Source organism: Scleropages formosus, chromosome 18 (genome assembly GCF_900964775.1).
Source record: "Scleropages formosus chromosome 18, fSclFor1.1, whole genome shotgun sequence".
Taxonomy (NCBI): domain Eukaryota; kingdom Metazoa; phylum Chordata; class Actinopteri; order Osteoglossiformes; family Osteoglossidae; genus Scleropages; species Scleropages formosus.
Window position 1 is genome coordinate 16,401,723 of NC_041823.1, and position 27,848 is coordinate 16,429,570.

General features: G+C 43.7%; 1 protein-coding gene across 3 annotated transcripts in view; it reads left to right on the forward strand.

The window, feature by feature from the left end:
• Nucleotides 1-19,436, forward strand: part of dennd4b (DENN/MADD domain containing 4B) — a 35,830-nt gene extending 16,394 nt beyond the window's left edge. For all 3 annotated transcript variants that reach the window (XM_018764814.2, XM_018764815.2, XM_018764816.2), the window contains exons 4-29: nucleotides 490-559; nucleotides 976-1,145; nucleotides 1,398-1,639; nucleotides 2,841-2,907; nucleotides 3,833-3,891; nucleotides 4,334-4,478; nucleotides 5,235-5,410; nucleotides 5,734-5,834; nucleotides 6,070-6,285; nucleotides 7,145-7,290; nucleotides 7,431-7,564; nucleotides 7,967-8,081; nucleotides 10,409-10,615; nucleotides 11,520-11,648; nucleotides 11,771-11,915; nucleotides 12,279-12,434; nucleotides 12,867-13,107; nucleotides 13,247-13,529; nucleotides 13,762-13,866; nucleotides 14,034-14,209; nucleotides 14,528-14,681; nucleotides 15,420-15,659; nucleotides 15,745-15,844; nucleotides 16,427-16,592; nucleotides 16,731-16,789; nucleotides 17,108-19,436. In XM_018764814.2, the coding sequence (XP_018620330.2) occupies nucleotides 490-559; nucleotides 976-1,145; nucleotides 1,398-1,639; nucleotides 2,841-2,907; nucleotides 3,833-3,891; nucleotides 4,334-4,478; nucleotides 5,235-5,410; nucleotides 5,734-5,834; nucleotides 6,070-6,285; nucleotides 7,145-7,290; nucleotides 7,431-7,564; nucleotides 7,967-8,081; nucleotides 10,409-10,615; nucleotides 11,520-11,648; nucleotides 11,771-11,915; nucleotides 12,279-12,434; nucleotides 12,867-13,107; nucleotides 13,247-13,529; nucleotides 13,762-13,866; nucleotides 14,034-14,209; nucleotides 14,528-14,681; nucleotides 15,420-15,659; nucleotides 15,745-15,844; nucleotides 16,427-16,592; nucleotides 16,731-16,789; nucleotides 17,108-17,253 (3,948 nt within the window). In that variant the 3' untranslated portion in view covers nucleotides 17,254-19,436. The remainder of the gene's footprint in view (nucleotides 1-489; nucleotides 560-975; nucleotides 1,146-1,397; nucleotides 1,640-2,840; nucleotides 2,908-3,832; nucleotides 3,892-4,333; nucleotides 4,479-5,234; nucleotides 5,411-5,733; nucleotides 5,835-6,069; nucleotides 6,286-7,144; nucleotides 7,291-7,430; nucleotides 7,565-7,966; nucleotides 8,082-10,408; nucleotides 10,616-11,519; nucleotides 11,649-11,770; nucleotides 11,916-12,278; nucleotides 12,435-12,866; nucleotides 13,108-13,246; nucleotides 13,530-13,761; nucleotides 13,867-14,033; nucleotides 14,210-14,527; nucleotides 14,682-15,419; nucleotides 15,660-15,744; nucleotides 15,845-16,426; nucleotides 16,593-16,730; nucleotides 16,790-17,107) is intronic.
• The last annotated feature ends 8,412 nt before the right edge of the window (nucleotides 19,437-27,848 follow it).

The window sequence follows — 27,848 nt, forward strand, 5'->3', positions numbered from 1 at the left end:
CTGCATATTGTAGACTTTTTTTTTTGCAGAAAATCAGAAGCTAAATTAAATGCAAATGGATGTGAAGAATGAATTCCAAACCGCTGTTAGTCACTTTGACAGTTATTCTTTATATCAGAGTTGCTCTCCAAAGATGCTCTCTGCTAAAGAACATGCAGTCATTACCCAGTTAATGCCACATGTCCCTGTCCTACAGGTGTACGATGGAAAAGTACCGATGCATTAATTATTTGCAAATACGGACCTAAAGCACACATTGTAACGTGTTCCTAACTTTCTTGAAAGTAATGCTTTCCCATTTTCTGTGTTTTTTGTGGGGAGAAAGAAAATTGCAGTGAAAGTAGAAAAATGTACACATGCATGATCTATTTATATTTTATGTTGAAATGTATTGTGTCCATTCTACATAATGGAAAACAGTAAAAAAATTATTATGGTATCTTATTATGGTGTGGCACATCAGCTGAATTCCTTGTGTTTATTCCGCAGTGGGGACCAGCCCTATACCTCTGTTATAAGAGAGCCATGGCAAAAGCCAATGCCCTGGTCTACGAGGCAGGTGGGTGGTCTGTTCAAGCTGGAAACTGCAGCCTTGAGTTCTTACTCAAAAGCACTGCTGCAGTGGGGGGGCACCCCATCGTTGTAGGGACCACTATCGCACTGTTGTGACCTTGTGTGCCGGTGCCTTTTCCTCGCTCCACTGTAGTAAACAGCCTCATCGGGAGGGCTGGATCTGGCCTACCTCACATGCTAGTGCAGACTGAAGAAGATCTAATTCTAGTGCCATTTCATGTGTCATTTTCTGTGTCAGTGAATAAATAAATAATTGTAGTAAGTCAAAGAGTTACTGAACTGTTCCTCTGGCCCCACCACTCGCCATGCCACCTAGTAAAATGTAGCATGTTTTACTCTGAGAAGTCTTGGGCAGGATTTTATGTTGTCAATGGGATATAATGTCTGTCTGTATGTGTGAAGGTCTCATCAGCCGCTACCCTGAAGATGACCTGGACTCCTTCCCCCTTCCGGACTCGGTACCAATTTTCTGCCTGCCCATGGGCGTCACTGTGGAAAGCTGGCCCCTCAATACCAAGTACCAGCTTCCCGTCTTCTCCACCTTTGTGCTTACCAGTGCCTGCGGAGACAAGGTACTGCATGCCAGGCTGCCTGCAGTCTCCGTATGCCATCTTTGTCTCTGGTCTTTGTGGCTTCTTTCTTTTTTCCAGTTGTCATTTGGCTTACCTCATCTTGTTTCACGGATGTTGCGGCAATTTCTTTTAGGGAAGTACAGCAGCGTGTGGTTTTGTTCTCCCCGGTGGTGATTGTTTTACTTCTGGAAAGAACCTGAAAGCAGGTTGACACATGCAGTCTGTGCGAGTCCTGGCTCTCTTACCTTTCAGGTGTATGGGGCTGCTATCCAGTTCTATGAGGCGTTTCCACGGGATAGGCTGTCGGAGAGGCAGAGTGTGCACCTGGGTCTGGTTAGCGTGGTGGACCGGCGGCCCATCACCAACCGCTCGCTGCAGGTGAAGAAGAGCATCTGCGTCCTCTCCCACTGGCCCTTCTTCACCGTCTTCCAGAAGTTCCTCACCTTCATCTACCGCTACTCCATCTCTGGCCCCCACGTGTTGCCCTTGGAGAAGTGAGTGCCGTGCAGCACTGTCGCATGTTCGGGTTCGTGTAGCAGTGCTTTACAGCTGCTCTATCTTGGTGAATGGACACAAACGTAGGAGCCCCAGTTTGTGCACTCCTAAATACACGTGGTCTATGACAAGTGGTTTCAGTGTGTGTGTGAGATATGAGGGGGATGTAATAGTTTTCTTATTGTGAAACACCTCATCTCCATTCTTCTTCCATGGTCAGGTTGTAGTTTTTCCTCAGCTGTTGCATTTTATTTCAAAATATACAGATGTTTTTCTAGATTGTTTGCCCGATAAACATAAATTTGTAAAAGCTTTTGCTATAATTCTGTTATATGTATTGCTCAGTAAATTATATTTTTAAAAAATGCACCGTAGCTTTTCCCAAGGCCAGTGCGAAACGAGTAGATTTGAGTGAAAATGTCCTTTCATTTTAAAGGGGGCGTGGTGGTGCAGCGGGTTTGACCGAGTCCTGCTCTCTGGCGGGTCTGGGGTTCGAGTCCCGCTTGGGGTGCCTTGTGGCGGACTGGCATCCCGTCCTGGGTGTGTCCTCTCCCCCTCCAGCCTTATGCCCTGTTTGCCGGGTTAGGCTCTGGTTCCCCACGACCCTGCTAGGGACAAGTGGTTTCAGACTCTGTGTGTGTGTGTGTGTGTGAGTGATTTTAAGTAGAAGAAAAGCTTGTGTTCAAGTTCTCAGGTTGGTGTTGGGGATAATAGCATCTGTTGGCCACTTCCCTTCTGCATAATTAAAAAAACTATTAATAAATCAACCAAAATGTCAGTCGAAACCATTATCACGAGAGCAGGTTTCATACGTATGAAAAGCAGAACAAAAAACTGGCATCTCTAGCGAGAAAGTTACAATGCTGTGGTTGTGTGCTCCCGTGGCAGCAGGTGTCTGGAGACTCCACTTTTCAGTTGCCCTTCAGAGTAGCTTGTCGCCTTGTAAAATCGCAGGTCTCGTGTTTCTCCTTGTAATAGTTTGTGAAATAAAGCTAATAATAAAGGAAGGCCTCTCATCCACATCTTGTTTGCATCAGTGAAAGGGTGCAGTAATCTCTCCCTCTTAAGATATTCCCAGACATTGAGTTGTATCTTCAGGGCTACATCCAAGTGTTTTTTAATTATAGTAAACTCGCTCGTAGATTTAAAAATTGATTTCCTGCACTTAGCCACTCATTTGCTTTTCTTCGATGTCCTCAGGCACATCTCCAGCTTTATGCACAACGTGCCCTTCCCTTCGCCGCAGCGCCCGCGCATCCTCGTCCAGGTAAGGCGTCTGACTGCGGTTCTGCCTTTTTGAGTCACTCCTTAACCTGTGCGCTGGCACAAGAAGGCCTCCTTACGGCACACGTCCAGTCCCGAAGAGGACGTTGCCATCGTGCATTCTGTGTCGGGTGTCGCAGCTGTGGCTGGAAACCGCACTTCCTTCGAAACCGTGCGGTTTGGTGCCAGTAAGTGCTTGGGATACCGTAGATTAGCTAATGAGGGTCCTACTTCCCCCACAGGTGTAGCATTATTGCTGTGCAGGAGAAGGATGAGGTCATGATGTCTCTGGATTGGACAGATCTCTCCAGGAGGTTCATGTTAAAGTGTTTTGCTAATTTGGTCAATCTGACCTTAATTCCTAGGGTTTAAAATGGGTTTAGTGCTAGTAATTGACTAGAAACAGAATCAAATGGTGCTTTAGAACAGGGTTTCCACCCTCTCTGCCTTTTAGTTCTTTAGGGGAGGTTGGGATCTTATTTTAAATTAATTAGATGATGCAACTTCAGAGATGGAGGAATCAAGTGGTTAATTAACTGAAATAATCAATGATTGCTCCTAATTTTAGCATGCTTTATGTTTTTAATGCATTGCTCTGTCCAAATGCATCTTCAAGTGTCTGATATGTTCAGAATGAAGAGCTTACAGAAGCCAAATTTAGACTTCGTTTGGAATGAGAACTTGCATACCTAGAGGACCTCTGAGCAGAATATGGGAAACCCTTTTTTAGAGCACAGTACCACCATTTAATTTTCTGCAATCTCGGAAAAAGAATGTGCTGATGTTGTGAAAGGTAATTGAGAAATCAGAGCATGCGGTGGTTTTTGATTTTGATGAGATGCGCTATGATTGTTGACTTTGATGTGACATGAATGTCTGGCATTTTGTCCAGTAACTTACACATGTTCCGAATGCGTCACTCTTTGCAGCTGTCCCCTTATGACAATCTCTTGCTGTGCCAGCCGGTGTCCTCCCCCTTACCCCTTAGGTAAGAGGTGATATTCAGTTTTTAACCTCGGAATTTTGTGTATGGCTTAAAAAAAAAAATAGGAAAGCCTTTTGTTACTCAGGAGCACAATTTATTTTCCCCATTTAAATTAAAGTGAATGAAGAGTTTGCTTTACAAGAATTCACCTTAAAGGCAGCCTTTCAGGAAAGAATTACGCTCATTATGTGATAGAACCCTGTATTCTTGTTAAGGCATGATATTTTTGTGTGTCAAGCTTTGCTGTAGTAGTCAGGGCGTTTCCTATCATCTTTACTGAAAATCTCTTAGGAGGGCAAGAGAAAGGAGACTTGTGTCCACCAGACAGACCTCTTATTTAACATCCCAAGCTTATACTTAAAAGTGAATCATCAACCGTGTGTGTGTGTCCGTGTGTGTGAAACTTGTCAGGATGTGAGCATGCTTTGTCTCTCTGTGCCTGCAGCGGAGCCAGCTTTGTGAAGCTGCTTCAGAACCTGGGCCCGGAGAACTCGTGCGCCCTGCTGCTGGCCGTGCTCACCGAGCACAAACTGCTCCTGCATTCTCTGCGACCCGATGTGCTCACATCTGTCAGTGAAGCCCTGGTTGCCGTGAGTATCGCTGCTCTGCATCACGGCCGCTGCTCTGGTCTCTCATTTGAACATGCAGTGGTGCGTGGATGACATACCAGCACTAATCATATATGATGAGTGATGAGTTCATCTTTGACGGGTTCTTAGCCTTGGTCCTCATGGGCACTTAACTCTATCTCAGTTAACTAATGTTTACCTTGATTAAGGGAACCGGTTAACAAACACAGCTCTACCTACCCTCAGCTGTGGACTGCTCCATTGTAAAGTGCAGGAAAACCAACAGTATTTGTGTGACATGGAAATCCCAGAAGAGACAGCGATGTTGTTATGAGGAAAGTGCAGAGTCTGAGCTCTCTTGTCAGTTTATTGTGAGGAGTAATTTATTTGTTAGCTGAACTGAATCTGTATCATAAAGCTGATGATTACAAGTTCATCCAAACAGGTTAGTGGGAGAGCTAGTAGTGTAGTGGGTAGAGCTGCTGCCTGTGGATCCAAAGGTTGCAGGTTTAAGTCTCACCTGCAGCTATAGTACCCTTGAGCAAGGTGCTTTCCCAAAATTGTTCCAATAAAATTATCCAGTTCTATAAATGGGTAAGTAATTGTAGGTTCCCTATCACTGTAAGTTGCTTTGAGGATAAGCATCAGGTAGATGTAAGCGTATTTGTACACAAGTACTTGTGTCCTTTGTAGCTACTCCTCATATTCAGGATGATTAGTGTCAAAATGATGTTACTGGTCTTTGAATCCCCTTTTGTCTGTTCCTTCCTACTCTAGATGGTGTTCCCTCTCCGCTGGCAGTGCCCGTACATCCCCCTATGCCCCCTGCGGCTGGCGGACGTTCTGTGCGCCCCCATGCCTTTTATTGTGGGCGTGCATTCAAGCTACTTTGACCTGTACAACCCTCCTCAGGATGTGGTGTGCATTGACCTGGACACCAACACCATTTTCCAGTGAGTGCCTGCAGAGCTACTCACCAGAGGACCAATAGGTTGCTGGAATTATCTTTCATTACCTCTGCTCATGTGCTTGTCCCACATGACATGCAGAGGATTTTTTTTTTTTCTCTTTCTCATGGTCAGATTGCTGGAGCTGCACAAATCTGAAGCTGATACCTCTGTATTTAGAAGAATTTCAAAAATGTCTTCTGTGCTCTTTGACCTTTTTTTTTCTGAGACCATGACTTGATCGATGACTGCCACAGGAACTGTGAGGAATTGGGTTGGAACTTTATGAGCTCTGTCTCTTAAGCCATTTTCTTTTATACCCACTGTAGATCTGAAGACAAGAAGCCTCTTTCTTGGAGATCACTTCCCAGAAAACACAGCAAAACCCTTTTGACCTCCCTCACGAACTTGCATAAAACTCTGGAGAAGAGTGAGTTGGTGCTGGTATAGGGGAGGGGGGAAAAACCTAGAGATGTTCCCCTCTTGTCCAGCTATTATCCAAAATAACATTTGGGTTAAAAAAAAAAAAAAAAAAAAAGTGTCATGATGTTATATTACATCTCATTGTTTGTTTTACATTCTTCTCCTACTCCTCTTTGCTTCCCACTCTTCATTGTCATTGCTTTTGTTGACAGTATTTCTCCCTGCCTCTCCCTTCTCTCCAGTCTACATGCCTGGCCAGGAGGAAGCAACATTGGAGTTCCTGCTTACAGACTATGACCTCATCTATGGGCGTCAGAAGCAGCTGGAGCTGGAGATCCAGGAGGCCTTTCTTCGCTTCATGAGCTGCCTCCTCCGGGGGTACCGGACCTATCTGCTGCCCATCACCCAGGCCCCCTCAGAAAGGACTACAGACTGCAGCTCCCTCTTCAACCTGCAGGGTGCGTAGCTGCCAGTGTCCATCCTGTGCATTGCGCATCTATTATAGGATGTCTCTCTTTATTTTTGTGTGACTGTTGCTGTCAGTTCTTCTATCTACAGGCTTCCCTCACATAACTATAATTTGTTCCCAATGATCTGCTCGTAAAGGGCATTTATGCAAAACTAACTCTTAATTATCACTGATTGCAAAAGGGGAAAAATGTGTTCCTGTGCCAAAAGATTCATTCTTTTTTTTCACCAAACATGCAAAATCCCTGCCTTTCAAACAGAGAAGACCTACAGTAATTCAAAACTACGTCCAGAATAATGTAAGTGCTCTGGACACCTTTAAATTTAGGCTTAAGACCTAAATGATCAAATGCGCTTTATATGTATGTTTCAGGTGAACTGGTGACTAAATTGCCCATAGTATGTATGGAAAAGCGAGTGAATGACTTTGCGTGTGATTTCCCTGCCATGGACTGGTGCCCATCCAAAGCGTGCCCTGGGTGTGGTTTCTCCTGTGCCGTTGGAGAAGTCACACCCAGTATGGAAGAGGTGGGCTGCTTAGTTTGTGTGATGCTCAGTGTCACCAAGGCACATTTTGAAAATTTAAATTTTTTTCCTTGATGGCTTTTCCGTCAATTTTTTGGTACAAATTACATTTGCTCATAGGCCAAATTTCAGTTAAAAAGATGGATGTCCTTTTTGTGTAGTTATGTAGTTTCACGTTCTTGCTACCGAGTTATGATTGGAATTGCTGGTTATTGTGATGTTAAATTTTAAAATTCACATTTACATGTATAAGCTTTGCTCTGTATAATAAAGATAAAAGTGAAGAAGTGAGTTTCAGATTGTTAAGGCAATCTCTGCTGGCAGGATTTCTGAAATCCCGGGACCGGACCCAACAGAAGTTTTATGCCCAACTGACCCGCACACAGATGTTCACCCAGTTCATTGAGGAGTGCTCCTTCGTCAGCGACAGACACACCTGCTTGGAGTTCTTTGACGAGTGTGTCCAGAAGGTGATAGTTTATTTTTTTCTTTCCGCCTCTTCAAAGTGGCCCTTCTACTTTTAATAGGGCATCATTCATTTGCTCTTCTTTGGGGAGGACTGCGGTGATCATCGTTTCTTCCTCTTTGTCGCCTCTTCCTGTGGGACTAGGTGGACGTGGAGAAGCCCGAAGACGTTCGGCTCATTGATCTGGACGAGAGCCATAGTGGGGAGCACACTGTCTTCATCATGCCCCCCGAGGAGCCGCAGGAGGCAGACGGCTCAGAATCTCCTGCCCTCTACAGGTGATTAGCTGTCAGGCCACCCTTGTCTGTTCACCCCCTCCCACTCTGCAACACAGCCTTGTCAATGGCTCCCTGAGCCCATGTACTGTTGCCTGCGTAAAACTTGCTCAGCCAGAGCATGTAGCTGATGAGACTGTTTGCCTTTAAAAACCACCTGTCTCTGTCAGCAACAGAGTTTTCGGGAATATCACCAGTACCTCCTACAAGAGACCTTGACTGATGTGCCTCGTATTGTGATGTGCTCGAGTCCGCATCTGTGCTTTTCGACCAACGTACTTTTATTCATCCTAATATGAAAGTAACGCAATATATCGAGGTAGTTAACGCTGTTAATTGCAGCCCTCTCGTCTTGGTGACGAGGCCAAATCTGCATCTGATTGTGTTGGCGTTTTGTCTGTGCAGCTACGAGACCTTTCCGATCCTGCAGCCGGATCTCTTTGACCGCCCGCAGGACCAACTGCGCGTACCAGCCAGAGGGAGCGCCCCAAGCAGCCCCGCCCCTCGACGCACCAAGCAGGTGGGTGGGTTTTGTGTGTCGACAACGTTAACAATGTCAAAACTTGAACACGGGTGTGTACGTCTTGCTAAGGAATCCAGGTTTAATGTGAAATAAGTCAGTTATATAAAAAAAAAAATGTAAGATTAACAATGAAGTATTGAGAAATTTTAGAAATTCTTTTTTCCACCCATATTGGCATACTCATTTTCATAGCTAAGACGGTTCCTGACTGAAAACAGCAGTGCATTTCAGCTACATGAGTCTTATAGACAAATTGTCTGCTCTTGGCAACATTGTGGAATCCATCAGTCTTCTGCTCGCCATGGGTGCTCCCACGCACTGCTGTGCACACTGGAGTGGAGGAGTGTACTCTAGCTGCCACTGATGCCCCCCAGCAACTGTTTGGTTAGTGGCATTGCAAGATACTAGACATTGCGTAAAACCAAACATTGATTTGGAGTTGCAAAACAAAACACCTGCTCTCTTTAAAAGACGTGTGTGTATGTTTCTGATTAGTGTTCTATAATAAATTTTCAATATGCTCAGTTTTTTTAAAAAAAAACATAATTCCTTGGTTTTTTCCTAAAAACCTTTTGACCCAGTTTTTTTGTTTCTATTTTGAATTTTTCATTTAATTTCCTTTCTCTTCTTTTCTCTTTCATTCTATTGATGTACTTTTACCTATAATTTTTCATTTTTCTGGTGCTGCTTTCCCTCTCTGACTCCCCCACCCTCCCCCAGTCAAGCTGTGTTCTGTTAGTTTATGCGTCAGATCTTTCCTCCAGTTTCTGTTTTCTTGCGCTGTGTTAGTCCCTCTGAGCTGCACCCTCCTTCCTCCCTGTGTTTGTGTTCTCCTCCTTGGTCCCCTGTGAGCTTCACCTTTTTTGCCCTTGTTTTTTTACTTTCTATGTTTCAATCCGTTAGACTCAATGTAAATGTAAAAAAGAAAAAAAACCTACACCATACAAGTATAGCTGGTGTTACTGTGCAAAATCATTCTGAATGAAGAGAAGGCCTTAGCCAAGTGTGTTTCTTTAACACCCTCCATCCAGAAGGTCCTAGAAGACTATTAATGTCAAGGTCTCTAAGGGCCAGCTCTGGGAGGGTTTTCTCCATGCGGTCAGTGAACAACCTGCTCCTGAATATTTATTTCTTTTTTTTTTTTTTTTTTTTTTTTGCTATTTTCTGAGATTGTAGAGGTGTTGGAAGAACTGGAAAAGTCTGCTGGCCTCTAGCTGCCATGGCCATGAATACAGCAGCCCTGAGCTCAGCATAAGTACTGGGTCTGAGGTTCACTGAGGGTTTGAGGACTTGATTCTTACTAAAATCTGTTACCGCTGAATTTGCTTGAGTTTATTTCAAGGTACAGCAAGTTTTCCCTACCAAAGCTGAGATATTCCTCTTAGAAGCGATTTCTGTTGTAGTCATACCTTGACATCCAAATATTTTACTAATAAATTGGCAGTATCATGGAATCAGGTGACATTTAACATTTAAAAATAATTTTTCTAGTAGTTATATAATTTTGTATTTCAGTTATACGCAAACAGTCTTACAGCTTTGTATACTTCAGGTTAGTGTTATTTATGTTAACGTCTCCATGTGTTACAAGGCTTTAGTTTGATCTGACAGGATGTGTTTTTTTTTTTTTTTTTTTTTTCCTTTGTCCTGAAATGTGTACTCTCCTGCAATGTTTAGAAATTGAACTGCTCTGTATAAGCGAACATTATTAAACCTCACAGTGTTCAGAATGTCTTGTGTACACCTTTGAAATTCTTGAGTCTGTTCCAAATCGGTCGTGCTTCATGTGTTTTACGTAGTGAAGAAGACATTGGAGGGAAGGCGTGCTTGTGAAATTACCATATTTTAATGGGAAAATGGGATTATTTGTAAGAAATGATCAGTTTAATGAAATGCACTGTTGGAAAAGTCCCCCCTTGCAGGGAAAAGTTGAAAACAAGCATTTGAGTGTTTAGTTTTCCAAGATGAATGTAAATTTTCCACTACGGTAGAGTGATCCCAGACAGACCCCACGTTTCCCATGACATTCCACTCATCATTGTTCGCCCACAGATTCTTGAAATCTTTTAAGGGAAGTTTATTTCATAGTGACATGTTTACATGTTATGTTGCAGTGAAAACAGTGATAGCTGAAATGTTTGTTCTGGGACTATTTTGGACCCTAAAGCTTTTTTTAATATTCTGAAATATTCTTTTTGCTTGCCATGTTCAGGTTATCATGGTTGTCAAAAAATGTGTCATTGGTGTGGATGAAAGATTTTTGTCACTTTGCTTGTTTTACTAACTGTACCCCCCTCCTCTTCCCAATACCACCAACTATAAAGGAAATCAAGTTGGCTCAGAAACGGGCCCAGAAGTACTCCTCAGTGCCAGACATGTGGTCCAAATGTTTGCTGGGGCACTGCTATGGGCTGTGGTTCATCTACCTGCCCACGTTTGTGCGTGCAGAGTGCGCCAAGGTACGGGCCCTGCACACGGCCTACGAGGTGCTGAAGCACATGGAGACGCGAAAGGTGGTGCTACCGGATGAGGTGAGCAAGGGGTGGAAAGAACTGCTTATGAAATTGCAAGATAACAATCAGCTGTTGACAGTCTTGGATGAGGTAGTGTGGTGCAGCTGCCGCAAAGGTAACATAGCCCAGGAATAAAGGCATTGAAGATTTAAGAAAGCACAAGCACTTAACACAATTGATCAAATAAGAGAACAAAAGCAAGCAACGAGGCCAGGTACTAATAAGTTACTCTGAAATAAGCCTGGCAACAGAAAAAAAAGAAAAGGGGGGAAAAAAAAACTTATGGGCCCAGAAAATAAGGAGGAGTATCAACCTCTGGGGGGGGGGGGGGGGGGGGGTGTGGTGGCGCAGTGGGTTGGACCAGGTCCTGCTCTCCGGTGGGTCTGGGGTTCGAATCCCGCTCGGGGTGCCTTGCGACGGGCCAGCGTCCCGTCCTGGGTGTGTCCCCTCCCCCTCCGGCCTTACGCCCTGTGTTGCCGGGTAGGCTCCGGTTCCCCACGACCCCGAATGGGACAAGCGGTTCAGAAAGTGTGTGTGTGTATCAACCTCTGGAGTCTAAGTAGCAGTAGCTGCCCACCCCTTGTAGGCATACTTGTGTGTCATAATGCACTAGGAAATCTACAGCTGGGAGGTAAAGTTCAATTTGAAGAAGGTGAGCGGACATCAGTGTAGCCAGGGTCCGCAATCGCGTGGATTTAGGCAGCCGATCAGGGGGGAAGCAGCGTGCACAGCGCTGGTTTTCTCCACTTGGTGTCACCAGTTCTTTTCTGTTAACATGCTGCTCGTTCTTTAGTTCTGGTTGCGTTCAGATGGATGGTCCATTCCCTCAGTGTGTTCTTCATGATCTCTGTGTGCAGTCTCCTCAGGACTGCTGAAGCATGTTTGCGTTTCGCTTAATTTATGCATCTGAATTTGTCTCCAGGTGTGTTACCGTATTCTGATGCAGCTCTGCGGTCAGTATGGGCAGCCCGTTCTTGCCGTGCGGGTGCTGCTCGAGATGAAGAAGGCTGGTATCACACCTAATACCATCACCTACGGGTACTACAACAAGGTGAGACGCTCTAGGGTCGCTTTTACGCATTTATTTACCATGTTTTTCATGGCTACTAAAGCTGAGCATTCCTTAGTTACCTTGGTGCTGATCTGAGACGCTGCTCTGCCTTTCATTTGCAGGCTGTGCTGGAGAGCAAGTGGCCTTCAACCAATCAGGGTGGCCGGCTCCGTTGGGCGAAGCTGCGAAACGTGCTCGTGGCTGTGGCGCAGTTCAGGCAACCGGTCAAGCAGCGGCGGAAGAGCAGCTCTGTAGGTTCGCGAGCAGGTATGGGTGAAATCGCAGAACTTGAATGATTCTGGTGGTGGTGTTCATAAGTAGAACTGGCGTCCTTGTGACCTGCTGTGTGTGAAGAAAGCAGCTTGGCTGGGCTAGGAGTTACTGGAAAGGCTCATGTCTAGGGGAGTTTCAGAGTTTTGGAAAATTTTGAAATTCAGCTAAAGGGTGGAGGAAAATTCTGAAATCTTTCAAGTCTAAAACATAATTAGAAGGAATATGGAAACCATTTAATTTCTTTGATACAGATGTGTTGGTTTACCTCTAAAGTGTCAAAGATTTCTTCAGGTGTAAAGTAGAGAATGTACAGGGATTCTTGGTACTGGGTTGCTGAGATATTTTGGTCTTCCGCAGATATTCCTGCGGATCAGCCCACAGAGACACGGCCCCATTCCACTTTAATTCGCCAGTCTAGCTGGAGTGGGCTGAGTGAGGCCTCAAGCCACGAATCGCTGACCAGCGCCCTCGTGAAAAGCAACAGTCTGAGTAGCATGCAAGCGGCTAATGACAGTGAGTGACTTGGAAATAAAGAGACAAAAAAATAAGCATACGTGCACATGCAATATAAAAAGAAGGTTAAGAATGTTCAGTTCTTTAAAGCACATGAAGAAAACAGGAGGTAGTCAGGAAGTAGATCGGTATTGGGCTATGCAGTAATTCAGTGGTGATTGGTTCTCAAAGAAAGGCCATGTTATCCGAGCAGATAGTGGTCCTTTTTTCTCTTCATATCTTAGACCTCTTGTAGTTGTGCATTTTCTTACTGCATTTTTAAAGCCCACACACACCTGTGGATACTGTATATGTATATATAGTTGTGCATTGATTTGTAGAGGTTCAGTGCTCCACTGGAAATGTGAAAAATGGTAGGAAACTTACGATTTTTCACAAGTTTAATAAAGATTTTTTGTTTAACCCATGTGTGTGTACCCCCTGTCTCCTCAGAGTCTAAAAGTCTGTCTAGGAGAATAGTTGTCCACAGTGCTGTCGCAGTGGGCACCGATGACCCAGCTGCACGGAAACCACCCGCCGGCCCCCGCGACAGCACGGGCCCCTCTTTGGCACCTCCTGCCGGGGGCCTGCTGCGCCGTAGCGAGGTGTGCCTGTCCACTTTCTATAAGGACTGCGCCGAGACGGTTGACTCGGAGCCTGACTGCGTCTGCCAGCCTCACGGGCGAAATGGCAGGTGAGGGCGGGGGGGGCCCATGGTACAGAGGTAAACACGCTGGGGACAGGATGAGTTGTCTGTTCTTCTGCTCCTGCTTGGTGGTGCTGCCCTCTCCCAGGGCTGAGAGTTCCACGTTCTCTCCTTCTCGCCTCTGCAGCAGGGTGCTGGGGCCGAGAGAGGCACAGGGCCGAAAAGCCGTGGATGAGAACTCGAACAATATGCCGTCTCCAAGCCGCGGGCTGGCAGGAAAGCTGCAGCAACTGCTGACGCCCACCCGGCACCGGGCTTTGGTCCGCCGGGCCGCCAGCGTAGATGACCGCAAGCCGGGAGGCGGGCCCATCCCTGGCCGAAGGGTCTCGGAGCAGCGCCAGTCTCGCAAGTCCCAGGTGGCTGACTCGCTGCTGAAGGCCAAGGAGCGCCTGTATAACGCCACCTCAGAGGTACAGCAGACCGACGCCAGGGCTGCCCTCACAGGGTCACCTTTCCCATCACCGGGGGAGCCTTCTACTTTTCAATCAAAGGTTTTTGTGCGCTGCTGAATAGTTGCATGAAACTATACTTTTTCCTGTCTTGTGGATAAAAAGAACATACTGAAATCCTACCAAGCGCTGATGGAGTTGTATGACGTTGCTGTGTGGATGTTTATGCTTTTGCCTCTTCCTGTCACACCAGAGCTCGCTTTCGGTCGGTAGTGACATCGACCTCGCGGAACCCCCTAATCTCTCCTTTCAAGTCCGAAAATCCTGGGACTCCACACAGGAAGGAGCTGGACTTGAGGTCAGTCCTGTTGGCGTGTATTTTCACATGCACATCAGCAAGCTGGAATTTTAATTGTAGCTTTAGTGGCAATGAACTACAACATATGTGTTTCCATCAGTGCCATCAGCCAGCGTGGTGTGTAGCCAGTAGACCTAACAATGGTAAATGCACACATCCTTCTGCAGGTTCTGATGTCCAGCTGCTCCCTCTGCCGGAAATGTAACTCCCTGGTGTATGACGAGGAGATCATGGCGGGCTGGACCTCCGACGACTCGAACCTCAATTCCACTTGTCCCTTCTGCTCAGCCACCTTTGTGCCACTCCTCAACGCTGAGATCTGTGACCTCGGACCGGCGTGCAGGTATCGCCATGCCAGCAGCCCTTCCACACTCGCCCTAGGTGTGCGAGCAAGTGTTGAGCAGTCAGCTTCAGCAGCTTAACATTTACCTGTAAATGAGGCCACTGTTGACGCCGTCGCTCACATTTTCATTGCGCAAACTGGTGTCACTATCGCCGTCCAAAGGTGTCAGCGATTCCCTGCTGTAAAAGTGTCAGTGACTGAAAAATCGTCAACGGGATCTGCGCGATATGGCTTTTTCTGAAACTCTCAGCTGCATTTCCAGTGCATTATGTTATTTAACGGCTAAAGCCTGGTGCTGTGGGTGTGTGTGTGTTGCAGCTCAGAGCATAGCGGCTGGAATGTCGGGGATGTGTCGGAGGGTGGCAGTGTGCCCCCTGCTGGACAGGATGGCTCCACGCGTCATCTTTACAACGGAGTGTGCGAGGACACCAGTTCGGAAACCAGCGGCTATTCAGAGAGCAGCACCACCACGGTACCCTCAACATTACATATACCTGCTCTCGAGCCAGCTCAGTGTTTCCAGTTTATTATATGAAATACCTGTTTTCGTACTCTATTTAAAAGCATTTTTATGGTTTGGCGATTCTGAGCACAAATGAGTTCTGCAGAGTTTGGGTTCCTTGTGTGCTTTGTTGGCGAATGAACAGAGTGTCTTCGGGTGCACTTCTGGATCGCTATGAGTGTGTATCCATGTGAGTTAGTCAAGCATCATGGGATTCCTCATCTATACAGCGATATCCTTAGCTATTTTGATGCAGCTGGAGGTTTGATTCCCACATCCCGCTCTAATACCCTTGAGCAAGGTACTTACCCTAAATTGCTCCAGTAAAATTGCCCAGCTGTATAAATGGGTAAACAACTGTAAGAAGCTTAACAGTGTAAGTCGCTTTGGAGAAAAGCATCAGCTAAATGAATATATGTCAGTGTAAATGTATTTGACGACTTATTCAAAGTGCATTTTCACATCCTTTTTCCAGACTATTTGCTTTAATATGGCTATTGTTTTTTTGGCCATGCGGACAGTCGATACTGATTTGTGTACAATGTTGGTGTTTTTTTTTTTTTTAAATGTTTTTATTGCTTGTGCTTTTGTTTGCCAGAGAACAATGACAGTAAAAGTGCCGTCTCTGTTCATCTGTGCTTATGTGTACCTGTGCTCTTTTTTTTTTTTTTTTTTTTTTCCATGACCACCTTGCCGCTGTATCTCCAGGGCTCTTCGGTAAGCAGCGTTCCTCTGGTGACCGTGGCCTACCTGAGCCCCCTGGTGCTGCGCAAGGAGCTGGAGAGCTTGTTGGAGAATGAGGGCGAGGCTGTGCTCTCCCAGGGCCAGCTCCTCGACAACCACTCCATTATCTTCTGGAACCTGGTGTGGTACTTCCAGCGCCTTGGTCTGCCCAGCAACCTGCTGCAGCTGCTGCACTCCTCGGAGCTCACCACCCAGCTCTCACAGGTACTTCAGCCTGGTGACGGTGCCCTCCTTTTACATTCCTCAAGTTAGCTGTTCGAAACATGCATGTGTTTCTCTGCTCATCTAGAGTGCAGAGAATGCGGTGGTGAGGGTGCGGCTGCTCTGGGATACGCTGACCCCCGATACGGATCAGTGGCCTCCCCTCTATGTTCTCTGGAGGATACACAGTAAGACCCCCTCCTTCACATCACTTTATCAGTTACCTTTTGAGAAAATGTTCTGCTAACATCTTTTTTTATGGAGAGGCTGAGTATTTTTTTTTATGTGCAGGTGTGTGTGTATAACCTTTCCCACCTTCTGTACCTTCTTTGAGGGAAATCCCTTGAGTTGATGTGTAAATGTTAATTTTACATTTACCTGATGTTTTTCTCCGAAAGAGACTTGCAATGTTAAGGTAGTTACACTTATTTACCTATTTATACAGCTTGGTGATTTTTACTTGAGCAGTTTTAGGATAAGTACCTTGCTCAAGGGTACTACAGCCAGAGGTGGGAACTGAACCTATGATTTTTGGGGCCAAAGACAGAAGCTCTAACCACCAGCTGTCCCGGTGATTTAAAGAGAAATAAAACGAGAGTCCTGAAATGTTTCGGTGTGTGTGTGTGTGTGTGTTTGCTAGTAATTGTGCATGTTATGGGTTGGAGCAGTGCAAGTGGAAGAAAGCTCTGACTTGCTGTCCTTGACTTTAGCGCACGGTCAGGCAGCAGTCAAGTGCCCAGCTCAGCGGAGTCGGTTGCTGTCCCTTGCAGGCGGGATGCCCATGCGGAATTACAGCTGGAGGAGGCACAATCACCCGTTCACCTTGGCGTTTCTGGAGGAGGTGCTGCGCTGCGTTGGCATGAATGAAGTCCACAAAGCCATCACTCTCTTCCTGGATACTGTTGCCAAACAACCTGGCACTCCTCGGGTACAAAGGCGAGTGTTGCAAACCATCAGTTGGAAGAGAGCACGAATATATGAGAAGCTGGCTTTCCTGGAGATCTCCCCAAACCGTAGAGAGCGCTTGCTGATTTGTTCTGTCCCTGTGTTTTTAAACTTCATCTTCCTCTGCAGGAGTCTCTACAGAGAGATCCTCTTCCTCACTTTGGCTGTTATGGGTAAAGATCATGTTGGTAAGAACTGTTTCTGCACATCCTTCAGTTCATCACTTGGCCAAAATTTGATGTATGAACCGATCCATCTCTTTAGTCCTCAGTGTTTTTCGTTTTTATCTTCTTGTTGCTCATATTGTTTGCTGCATTTCTTATATCCAGTCAAAAATAGTTAATTTCATTGGGTCCATGTTTATTACTAGAGTTTGGGTTAAAGAAGTGTGGCTAAACTTTGCATATCTGCTCTCCCTGATGGGTGTGGCATGGTTTTGATGGCTGGCCATTGGGACAGTCACTGACATTTCCCTGGTGATCTCGCCCCCTTTTCCCTCTTCCCAGCTGCCTTCGATAAGAAGTACAAGGCAGCGTATACACGCCTGAGTGGCTCCCTGGGCCGGGACGAACTGCGCAGGAAACGGGCCCAGCCTCCCAGCCCCAAGGCCGTGGACTGCAGGCGCTGCTTCCTGGTTCCACTGGAGTGCTGAAGTTTGCTAGGGGCCCAACACCTAGATGGGAGTGCGCGCGCGTGCACACACAGAGAAAAACACAGATAGAACTGGCCACTCAGTCTCGCCCCAGTCTGGACACCTCACCCTCTTTCAGTCTACATTCATTTCAGCAATGACTCTGTCGTCATGTTTTAAACACCCATGACTGTTGGTGACGGCAGCCAAAAAGGAAGTCCACATGCTGAAGACTGAGTTTGACTGGTACCAGCAAGAATCTTTAATTGCCCCTCTGCACACCATCATTTGCCCTGTCTCACTTCATGTTCCCAGGAGTTCTCAACTGAGTTCCTGGAGAGCAGCGTTTGGAGTAATCATAGCCCTTCTGTCTCACAGCTGTCCTCGCTCAGTGGAGATCTTCCATAACAACTCTTTGTGCCATGGCCCTGCAGGTCCCAGTTCACTTGGCAAATGGTTTCTCATGGAAAAACAGAATTGCTTACTACTAGTAAATTGTGAGTCTCTCTAAACCCAAGTCATAGAGGCGTGGAATATGGAGATGCATTGCTAATAACAATCTCTGTTTCCAGAAGCCAAGAAACCTTACCTTTTGACTTCATGCATAGAATTCTGACACCTCCTTGTTTTTAAATTACACATTTCCATTCAGGAGCACAGTGAAGACGCAATACCAAACTATGCATCTGGTGTGAGCAGATAACATGCCTTTGCTTTCAAGCAGACTTTCATTAGTGACAGGAAGCCATAGTAGTGGATTGCTGGTAGTACTGTCCGTGTATGTATATGCATGTCCATTACTGCAAACTCAACTGCTCTGCATTGTTGGCGACAGGCTGCTTGGTGTTTTCTAATGGCCCGTCTTTTAGATTCATGGAAAAGGGATCTGTGACTACCCTGCATTTTTTTTAATTTTTATTTTAAAATTAACCACTAGCGCGTCTGCACTCTGAAGCCAGAGCTCCTGTCCTACTTAACCCTGCCGCTTTAATGACGGCGGGAAGGTGTGTTAAATTCAGCACTCTGCCGCTGTTTTCTTCTGGCATTAACCATGTTCAGCTGCATAGATTCATGGCACTGCAACTGGAAGAGTTCATCCATTATGGGAGAACAATGTCAGAATTAGACATTCAGATGCTGAGCTCAGTCTGCAGTCCTCAGCAACTCGGGAAAGAGCCCAGACTACAGTGGCATCCTCAGACAGGGCATGAGTGCCTGGGATGGGTGCATGTGTGTGATGGCCACAGGGCGGCAGTACACACTTTCAGTGGAGTACAGGGCTTAAGACACTGACACTGGAACCCACCTCTCCCGATTTATGACTTGCAGCTACTCTTCTAAGAACTTTACCAACTCAAGAGTGATGCTTGTCTTTTTTTCATTATTGTATGAGATTGGTTTGGCTGGGGGAAGGAAGCTTTTTTTTACAGGCTGTTGAGCTCCTAGTGAAAATATTGAAGGTGACTGACTAGAAAGGGGGGTGGTGATTGGTGTTGTGCATCTTTCCCCCTTCTTGTACACTGATTTACAGAACTTCTACATTATTTTTTTGCCTTCCTGGTACATGCTGTGGATGTGTTTTATGTCTGTCAGATGTTTTATGCTATATTTTATTAAATTTTTCCATCTGGGGAACTGCCAGCATTAACATGGTGTATGCAGACAAGAGCTCAATTTCATGAATGATACTGTGCTGTAACTCCCTGGACTGTCTGTGGCAATTTGTCAATATCTTTGGATGTTCCACAGGGCTTACTTAACACTATGTTTACTGCATGTAAATCCAGGCCAATGTTCAGGTTTTGCAAGTTTGTTTTTTTGTCCTTGAAGCATTGGCTGGGAAATCAAATCTTAAGCAGTGAAGCTATACTATAGTTTGTATCAGGTATTTGAATCCACAGTTGAGTTGAGGTGCTAATGCACAGAAAAATCTCCGAATGGAGTCTTTCCCCAAACTGTTGTGCTGTTGGTCTTAATCCCGCTAATGCTGGTATGCAAAGCAATTGCAAGCTTTTTTTGTGTAACATGGTTTCCTATAGTAATTTTGCAGATTGAGGAGCAGCACATGTTTAGTTCTTGGACTTGATGCCAGTGTTGATAATCTGACTGTGTTTGTGCATCTTAAGCCTCTTTACTCTGGATTCTCTTCATCTGGTACAACACACACACACACACACACACACACACACACACACACACACACACACACACACACACACACACACACACACACACACACCAAAATGTAGATTTGTTCCTTTTGGAAAGTCTTCAAAACTATTGATCCACCAGCCCTGAGTCAGTAAACAATCAAACAGCAATATTATAATTTGAAGGAACTCAAATTTTATGTAAATGTTTTTTGGTGCCAGGATACTGTGCCCTTAGAATCACAGTATGTTAGTCTCCATATTTTCCTGCAGTCTTAATGGTATCTAATTATTTGACTCCTGTCTGCATAGTTATACAGACATTGGTCATAGAGGATTTACAGCTACCTTAGTCTCTTAAAGGACAGAAAACCTAGAAAAAAATTTTAAAAAATTATACTTTAAAAGCTTTTTAATGACATGCTGTCACAACTTATAATAGCAGTTCTGAAAAAGCAATAGATCTGCTCCATATCCAATAGATAAGGGTATACAGCACAATAATGTTTTTTTTTTTTTTTCTCCCCTCTCAAGGGTTGTTCTTTGAGTTAGTTGATAAATGAGAAAGGATATGACACCCAAGGGTTTTGCCATTACTGGCATGTCTTGAAACAAAATCCAGAAAGTGCAATGAAATGAGGTGGTCAGAATTTAATTTGCACCTATTAGGATGTGATAAAATCATATGTGCACATAGTTCATGACACATTGTGTTAGGCAGCTTACTGGTTTGGGTGAACTGCCATCTTGAGATGAGCAGTGTTTATCAGGCACAGAGATGATGCTGCTGCTGCCATCACCATTTCATCGCTAATCTTCATGGGAGATGAGCATATTTCTGACTGTATGGATAAAATTTTATGATGCTTGATTTCATGGACTTTTTAGAAAACTAAGGTCTTCAGTCTTTGAAATCCCATAATGTACATAAATGAGAAGAGCTGATTTGAATGAACGTTTTCCCTTGTTCCAGCAGTAGATTAAATTAATTTTTCATTAGATATGACCAGATGGCACTGTGCCAAAGTGAAAAGTCGATTCAACTCTGCAATAGTGAAATGGTGAACATGCTATAGTGGAAGCTTGCAGGTTTTATTTTCAGGCAACTTTAGAACAGAGGAATAACATTCAAGAGAGAATTTCAAATAAAAAGTTGGTTTTTATTTTTTTATGGATAAATGAACAAAGAGATGAAGAGAACAACTTTATTTAAGAGTTACTTTTATTGTGTTGCTGTTGTAATTTATATGGTTGTGATTTTTGTTATGTGTCTTGTTTTTAAAAAACAAAGAACCCCCTTAAAAAAAAAAAAAAAGTGGCTCAGTGTCTTTTTATTTTACTTTGCTTAACCCTGACCATCTATTCAAAAAGCAGAGTTTAGGTCTCAGCCCCTGCAGTTCTTATATAGTTTGAATGTGAACAGTTTGGTTTTAGAGCCCTGACTGAGGGGTGAGGTAATTCACCACCACTGTGTTGTTCAAACTTTACTTCTCCTTGACTCGGGTTCATGTGAGCACAGAGTTGGTCTTTGCCTGTTGTCTCACGCCTGGTGGGTTTCTTTGCTCCCTTTTGGGGCAGCAAGTGGCGTAGCTGGTTAAGGTTGCCACCTTGCATTTGAAAGAACCAGGTTTGAATCTCACATTGTGCTTTAGTACTCTTGAGCGAGCTGCTTTTCCCAAAGTGCTCATGTAAAAATTATCCAGCTGTATTAACTGTTAAAACATAAGCTGCTCTGTAGAAGTGACATTTAATTATCTGGCAGTCTTTATAAGGCCTACCACTCTTAGTTTAACCACAGCCTTTAATTAACCTTCATTAAATAATGCAATTAACCTATTCTTCCCTGATTTAGTCACTTAATGTCTGAATTTTTATTTAATCTGGTCCACAATTACATGTGCATGTATTCATTTAGCAGGTGCTTTTCTTGGAAGTGGTGCACAAAATCTAAAAATACAAAAATGCATTACTCTAACAGAAGCAGCGATCTAAATTCAGATGTGATTCTAGAGTAGTCAGTTTGTCTCAAAGCACCATCTAAATCAATATATATTACACGAGTAGCTGCATATGCTTTAAATACAGGTAATTTTTTAAATACAGATAAAATACTACATGCTTACAGAAGGAGGAATGAGTCAAAGTGATCTGAGCCACTTCTTGATTGTTGACTGAGATTCAGCAGCTCTGAGTGACAGAGGGAGGTTATTCTACTACTTTGGAAGAAACACCCAAAAACCTTTGTGTGTGGGGCCCACCAAGCAGGCAGAGTTGGCACATCGCAAGCAATCAGGGAAGTAATTATAAGCAGCACTCATTCGTTAATCGGTACAGATTTTCACATCGGCTCCTGGCTGTCATCACATGATTTGATAAAGTGAGGTTGCATTTGAAAATTGAACCATGCAAGTAAGACACTGCCGCACTGCATTGTGGGAATCATGTACCCATGCTCTCAGCTCTGGTCACACTTTGCTCCCAGTTGTATACACATTTCACATTTTTGTTTGCAACCTAAGCTTTGCACCTTTCATTAGTTTATATTTATGAATTTTATAGTGCATGTAATACATACACTAGACCCCCCAATGTTCAGGGTGCTCTGCACACTCTTCCTTGTGAAAATGTAAACCTCAGCTAGTGAAAGCTCACAAGGTGAGTAAACCTCAGTAAAGAAGCAACTGTAAAATCTTTGTCCTGCATTTATTGATAAAGTAGAAAAAAATCTAAAATCTACTGAAATAAGGCAAAAATTTGTTATTGCCTCTCCCAAATGCAGACTGACCAAAAAAAAACTGACAGAATGGTCACAAAGCTTTTACATGCAGGCCCATGTTTGCTATTATAACTGAATATGAGATTCAGCAAAACTTCATGGGCATGTACAATTCAACAAAGCTTAGCAGAAGTGATTAAAGTTAAAAGAAATTATTTTCTGGGATTTATCAGTGAAGAAGTGAACATGCTATTTTAATTGAATGTTACACTAATTTTTCCTTATTTGTATAAATACTATTTTATTTCCTTTTCGACTACCTATCCTTATACATCATTTAGGGTGACTTTTTTTTGGGGGGGGGGGCTTGAATCTTGGCATGAGTTTGGAATGAACAGGAATTTTTGCCCATAAATTCCCTCTCATGATCCATTTTTTTCAATTTTTGTCAGATTTTAAAGAAGGAATTTTGACCGTTTAACAGTAGAAGTATCATTGGTTAGATTATTTGAGATGAACAATTACTGTAAGGGGCCACATATTCATGGAATAGAGAAAATTTGATGGTATTAATTCTGATACACTTGTAACTCAGTTTTGCAATGCAGTTGAACCAGATGTCAACTTGTAACTCAAATTGTTTGTAAATCCACCCACTAAATTATATCCTCTAAAAGCTTTAACCTATAAAAAGTTTTGTGTAAGACTATTTAAAAAAAAGTCTTCTTTTTCATCAGCTGCTCAGAGAGTGCAGGAGCTCATTCAAGAGGTAGCGCTGCTCTCTTGCAGCACGTAGGTGGTGTGAGAGATCGTGGGCAACAGCTGGTAAGGTAGTGGTTAGAGTTTTAACTTTTTGTCGCAAAGGTTGCAGGTTCACCTCCAGCTGTAGTACCCTTCAGCAAGGTTCTCACCTTAAAATCACTACAGTAAAAAATTACCCAGCTGTATAAATGGATAAATAGTTGTAATTACCTTAACATTGTAAGTTGCTTTGGAGAAAAGCGTCAGCTTAATGAATAAATGTAAATGTGTGGAGTTTGCATGTTCTCTGTGTCTGAGTGGGTTTCCTCCCACAGTCCGAAGACATGCAGTTGAGGTGAACTCGCAATGCTTAACTGCCCATAGCTTCTGGTGAATGGATGACACCGAACATTGCCTGTAGGTGCCCCCGATAGTTAGTTAGCCCTCGCCAGATGCGGGTTCGGGCCCCTCTGGTGGTTTCTCAGCCCAACATGAGTCATGAAAGCACGTAACCTCAAAATCGGCATCTGATCAAGTGCCCACACGGTCTCCGACCCTGAGTCATGGGGATGGAACCTAACATAGCATAGCCTTTGAGTCATTCGAGTTTGGGGCAAGTTATACGCATCATACTACCCGTTGATTCATTTATGTCTGTGACTCGTACCATGCTATGATGATGGTTGCTACCTGTTCTCTGTGGAAATAGTATGTTTAGGGCTCATTTCAAAGGTACAGCACAAGGGTTTCTGTCACTAGGTTTCATTGGAACTTGGTAATAAAAGGTACCTGGTTATATAGCTTATCTAAATCATGAGATCATGGATGAGTAAAACCTACCTGATAAGCTTATTTTATCTTACTGCTGTTTCGAACCACATCTCTTCATTTTGTAGATATATGTAAGTCGTCTGCGTCTTGGCAGAGAAAGCAGCGGCACTGGTACTTTCTACTCTTGGATTAAACAAAAACCTTTGTGTTGAGTTGAAAACTTTTTACTTTCAGCGCTTGTCAGTTTCATTATGGCAGCCAGGCGGAGAGGTAGAACACAGCTGGTTGAACACGAGAAAGCCAACGCAGATAGGAGGAGTTCAGGAGCTGAAGCTCCCTTTCTTCTCCAGCCCTTCTCTCCTATTTTCCTTTTGCCTTTTTTCTTGAAATCTCTGTCTATTTCCCCATCTCCTCATCCATCCCTTTTGAGTCCCTCACTCTTTCTCTGCTCTCACCCTGCCTGTCTCTCCATCTCTCTCCATTGGATAATGGAGTCAACAGCTTGTGAAAGTGACAGTATGAAAAGCGTGTGGGGACTGATTGCAAACCCGGATTAGTGCCCTGTGATCGTCACCACGGGTAACCGGGAGCCCATTGTGAAGCAAATAGGATAAGGGGCTGTTGCCTCCCAGGCAATGGGCAGCCAAGGGCACTTAATATAGCAGTGAGCCATATAGTGGTCCTAACCGTTTAACTTGAAAGCCCTGATAAACAGCTCCATCACTCTAGGCTCTCTGCCAACACAAACTTGCTGGAAAAAGGACTTTCTATGCGACAGCCTCTCTGCTCTCTGAAATCCTAACTGTTCTTGAGCGATGATCAGTTTATCAGGCTGCTTTCTTTGAGCAAAAGAGTACCTTGGAAATACTTTGAAATGATTTTAAAAGCTTATGTACTGATCGCAGTGCTGAATGTAGAGGTTAAACTGCCTGTAAATTCATGAAGGAAGACAAGCTTGCAGTATCTCAACAATTTTCCAAGCACCCTTAGAAGTGTTGCTTTTCGCCCCCAGGAAAATTTATCGAACATATAGGAAGGGGATACAACATCATTCTTTGACTGCATTTAAACTTTCCATCCTGAGCAGCCGTGAGGGCAGCTGCGAGAAGTGCTGTGCGTGCTTCTTGGATTTGTACACGGCAACTCAAATACGTTTTGAGAGCCATGAATGTACAAGGTTCGAAAAGAAAAGCTCATAATGACATCCTGTATTCACAACGTGAAAGACACCGTTTGGACAAAGAGCTTAGATATGGTACTTAAACTGTATAGGAATGTAGTTTAATGCTTTTGTAAGGTGACTGGAGACCATGCAGTTCAGAGCGACCTGGAGCTATTTTGCCAGTAGTGGCAGAAAACAAAACATCGTTGTCAACAGTGGGCTGTGCATCTGTACAAATTTGCTGAGTAGTTTATAATATCCATACCTGGATAAAGTGAGCTTTCACTGCCTGTATCAGAGATTGATAGTATTTGCCAAGATATCACCTTTTAATGGTTCTTTCCACCTATGAGCATAGCTTATTTTATACAAGAAATAATTATCTAGAGGTCCATGGCAATACTGATACACTACAGCCTTTAACACATAATTTCAGTTCTGTGTAATGCGAGAGGTGACTCCAAAACTGATGAGTTCAGCTGGTTCAAGCAATATTGTGGTGGTTTAATAAACAAATGGCATAGTTAATGAGAACTATTTGTCATACTCTCATATTCTTCTCTGTAAAAATTTATTACTGAGAAAATTGAGTACTTGACAACTTTCAAATCGAGTACTCGACAACTTGCGAATCGGGTACTTGACAATAAATCTCTTTTTATATGATAAATTTTTATTGTATTTTGGCATATTAAATTTATTTAACTGCCCTTTAGTATTTCACTGACTTTGAGAGAATGTTGTAACTTCATGATGCATACAGTAGCTTACCGGTCAAGGTGAATTTCTGTGAGAGTGACCATTTTTAACTTAGAGTATCTACCAAACGCAACCCTTCGTATTTTTAACTCTACACAAGTCAAAGCAACCACATGATTTCTTACAAACCAATCACATTGCGGAGTCTGTATTTTGCACTCAGAAATATACTTTATGTAGCTATAAGTAAGCCGTTTATTGATGGGGAAATGTGTCTGTGGAAAAGAAGGCAAGTGTGCAGTGGTGCATCTAATGTTTCCCTTCTATATTACAGCACCTGATCTTCCCCATCACCAGCTACAGAAAAAAGACAAAAATCAAACATGGGGGGGATGTAATTACACGAAAAAACACCAACTTAAAATGTCAAGGCCTGCGACTGCTGTAGAATTTTGGAGCTGGAAAGATAAAGGAATCATTACCAAATAATTTTTTAATGCAATCACTGGCAGACCCACAACTTTTATTTGGTTCCATCCCCTAGCATTTCTATGTAGTCTCACATTTTCCATTTTCATGTCTCTACTTCATCACTCAGGTCCAAAAGTATAATTGCTGCAAAGGTATGTCCTGAAATATAGTGATGTGGTGAAAAGCACCCTCTCCCCTTCAATGATGAGAATCATTATAACTCATAGCAGTTTTTTTTAAGTATCAGAATGTGAATGGACCCTTTTCATAACAGGTTTACAGCTACAATGCATTTATATACTCAAATACTACTTAAAATAATTATATATTGCATTCATGGAGACTTTATCCCACTGCAAAAAAAACTTGTATTATTTCACAGAGAAATTCAAAGTGAACATTTGATATGACACAGTACACAAATTTTTCTGTTTAGTGGTGCTTTCAGAAGCTGCATTTGTTTTTTAATTAATTCTGCATGTAGTTTTATCTCAAAAATTCACGGTTTTGATCAAGTTCAAGTAGTTTTTCTTGTCATTCCTCTATATAGCTTGTGTAGAAATGGCGTTTCTTCAGAGACCATGGTGCGACACAAAACATAGCACAAGACACTAAATTACCAGTCATCAATCACCAACTACCATTCTGCAAACCAACAAATTTATGAAAGAAGAAAATTACATTAACAAGTTGTCCATGTCATGGTTTTCACGTTTAAAATACTATCATAATGCAGCTGCACTACACAAACTGATCCTGACTAAAGTGATGATAGACAACTTAATTCCAGTGCAGAACTGTGTAAGTGTAAACACACACTGATGTCAATGATTTAATTTCCCAAATCAAGAAATAATATGACTGCAACCACTCAGCATCCCATGTATGATTTTGCAGTAAGCGTATGTAGGAGTTAAAAAGAAATAGAGAAAAAAAACCCAGATGCTTAGACCTCATGTCAGTGCAATTCCCATACTACACTTTGTAGGGCTCTCTCACAAATACACACACTGGACCAATTTTCTTTCACTTCACTTGTATGCTTGGAATAACCCCTGGAGAGGAAGTTAATAGGATTGTTAAAAAGATCATAAAGGGAGCTAATCTGTACCCCTGCCAAAAAACAGAGGAGGAAGGGGTGCTGGTGAAAGCCACGCTCCCCTTGCTCTGTCTCCACCCAGCCCTAGTTCTGCATGTTGATATCCGGCACATAATAGATGCACTGTACCGACTTGAAACCGGCCCTAATTAGATCTATTTTGCATGGCCTTTGTGAGCGAACAGCGGAGGCAGCTAATGAAAAACACCCCGTTGGCCTGTGGTTTCTTTTAAGGGGCGGCCCATTGTGAGCCCATGGTGCCCCGCTGTGTATGTTAATGCTTGTTAATTGGCTGTTGTGTCATGCTGGGCAGCACACAGCTTCGCCGAACAACTCGGCGGCAAAGCTGCCCTTTTTAGCCTGGCCCTGCCAGAGAGCTCACGGGGGCGCTTGGGTGGGTAAATTAGTGGAGGGAACTTTGTGTCACTTTGGGAAGTAGGGTAGTTGACGTTTTTCCCGCTCTGTTAATGCTTGGCTTCTCCCATCGCCCACTGTATTTATAAAACAAAAATAGGTCGGGTACGTAGCAGCTGACCACTGTGAAAAGAGGAGTAATTATTTACTTCGATAGATATAGAAGGGAAGCTGGTAGTGTAGTAGTTAGAGCTGTTGCCTTTGGACCCGTAGGTTTGAATCTCCCCTCCACATGTAGTACCCTTGAGTAAGGCACTAGTCCGAAATCACTCTGGTAAAAGGGCCCAGCTGTATAAAAGGGTAAATAACTGTAAATTGCTTTGGAGATAAGTGTGAACATATATCTTTGTGTTCAAGTTAAGAACGTCTTGAGAAGAGTTATCATTTTTGTCC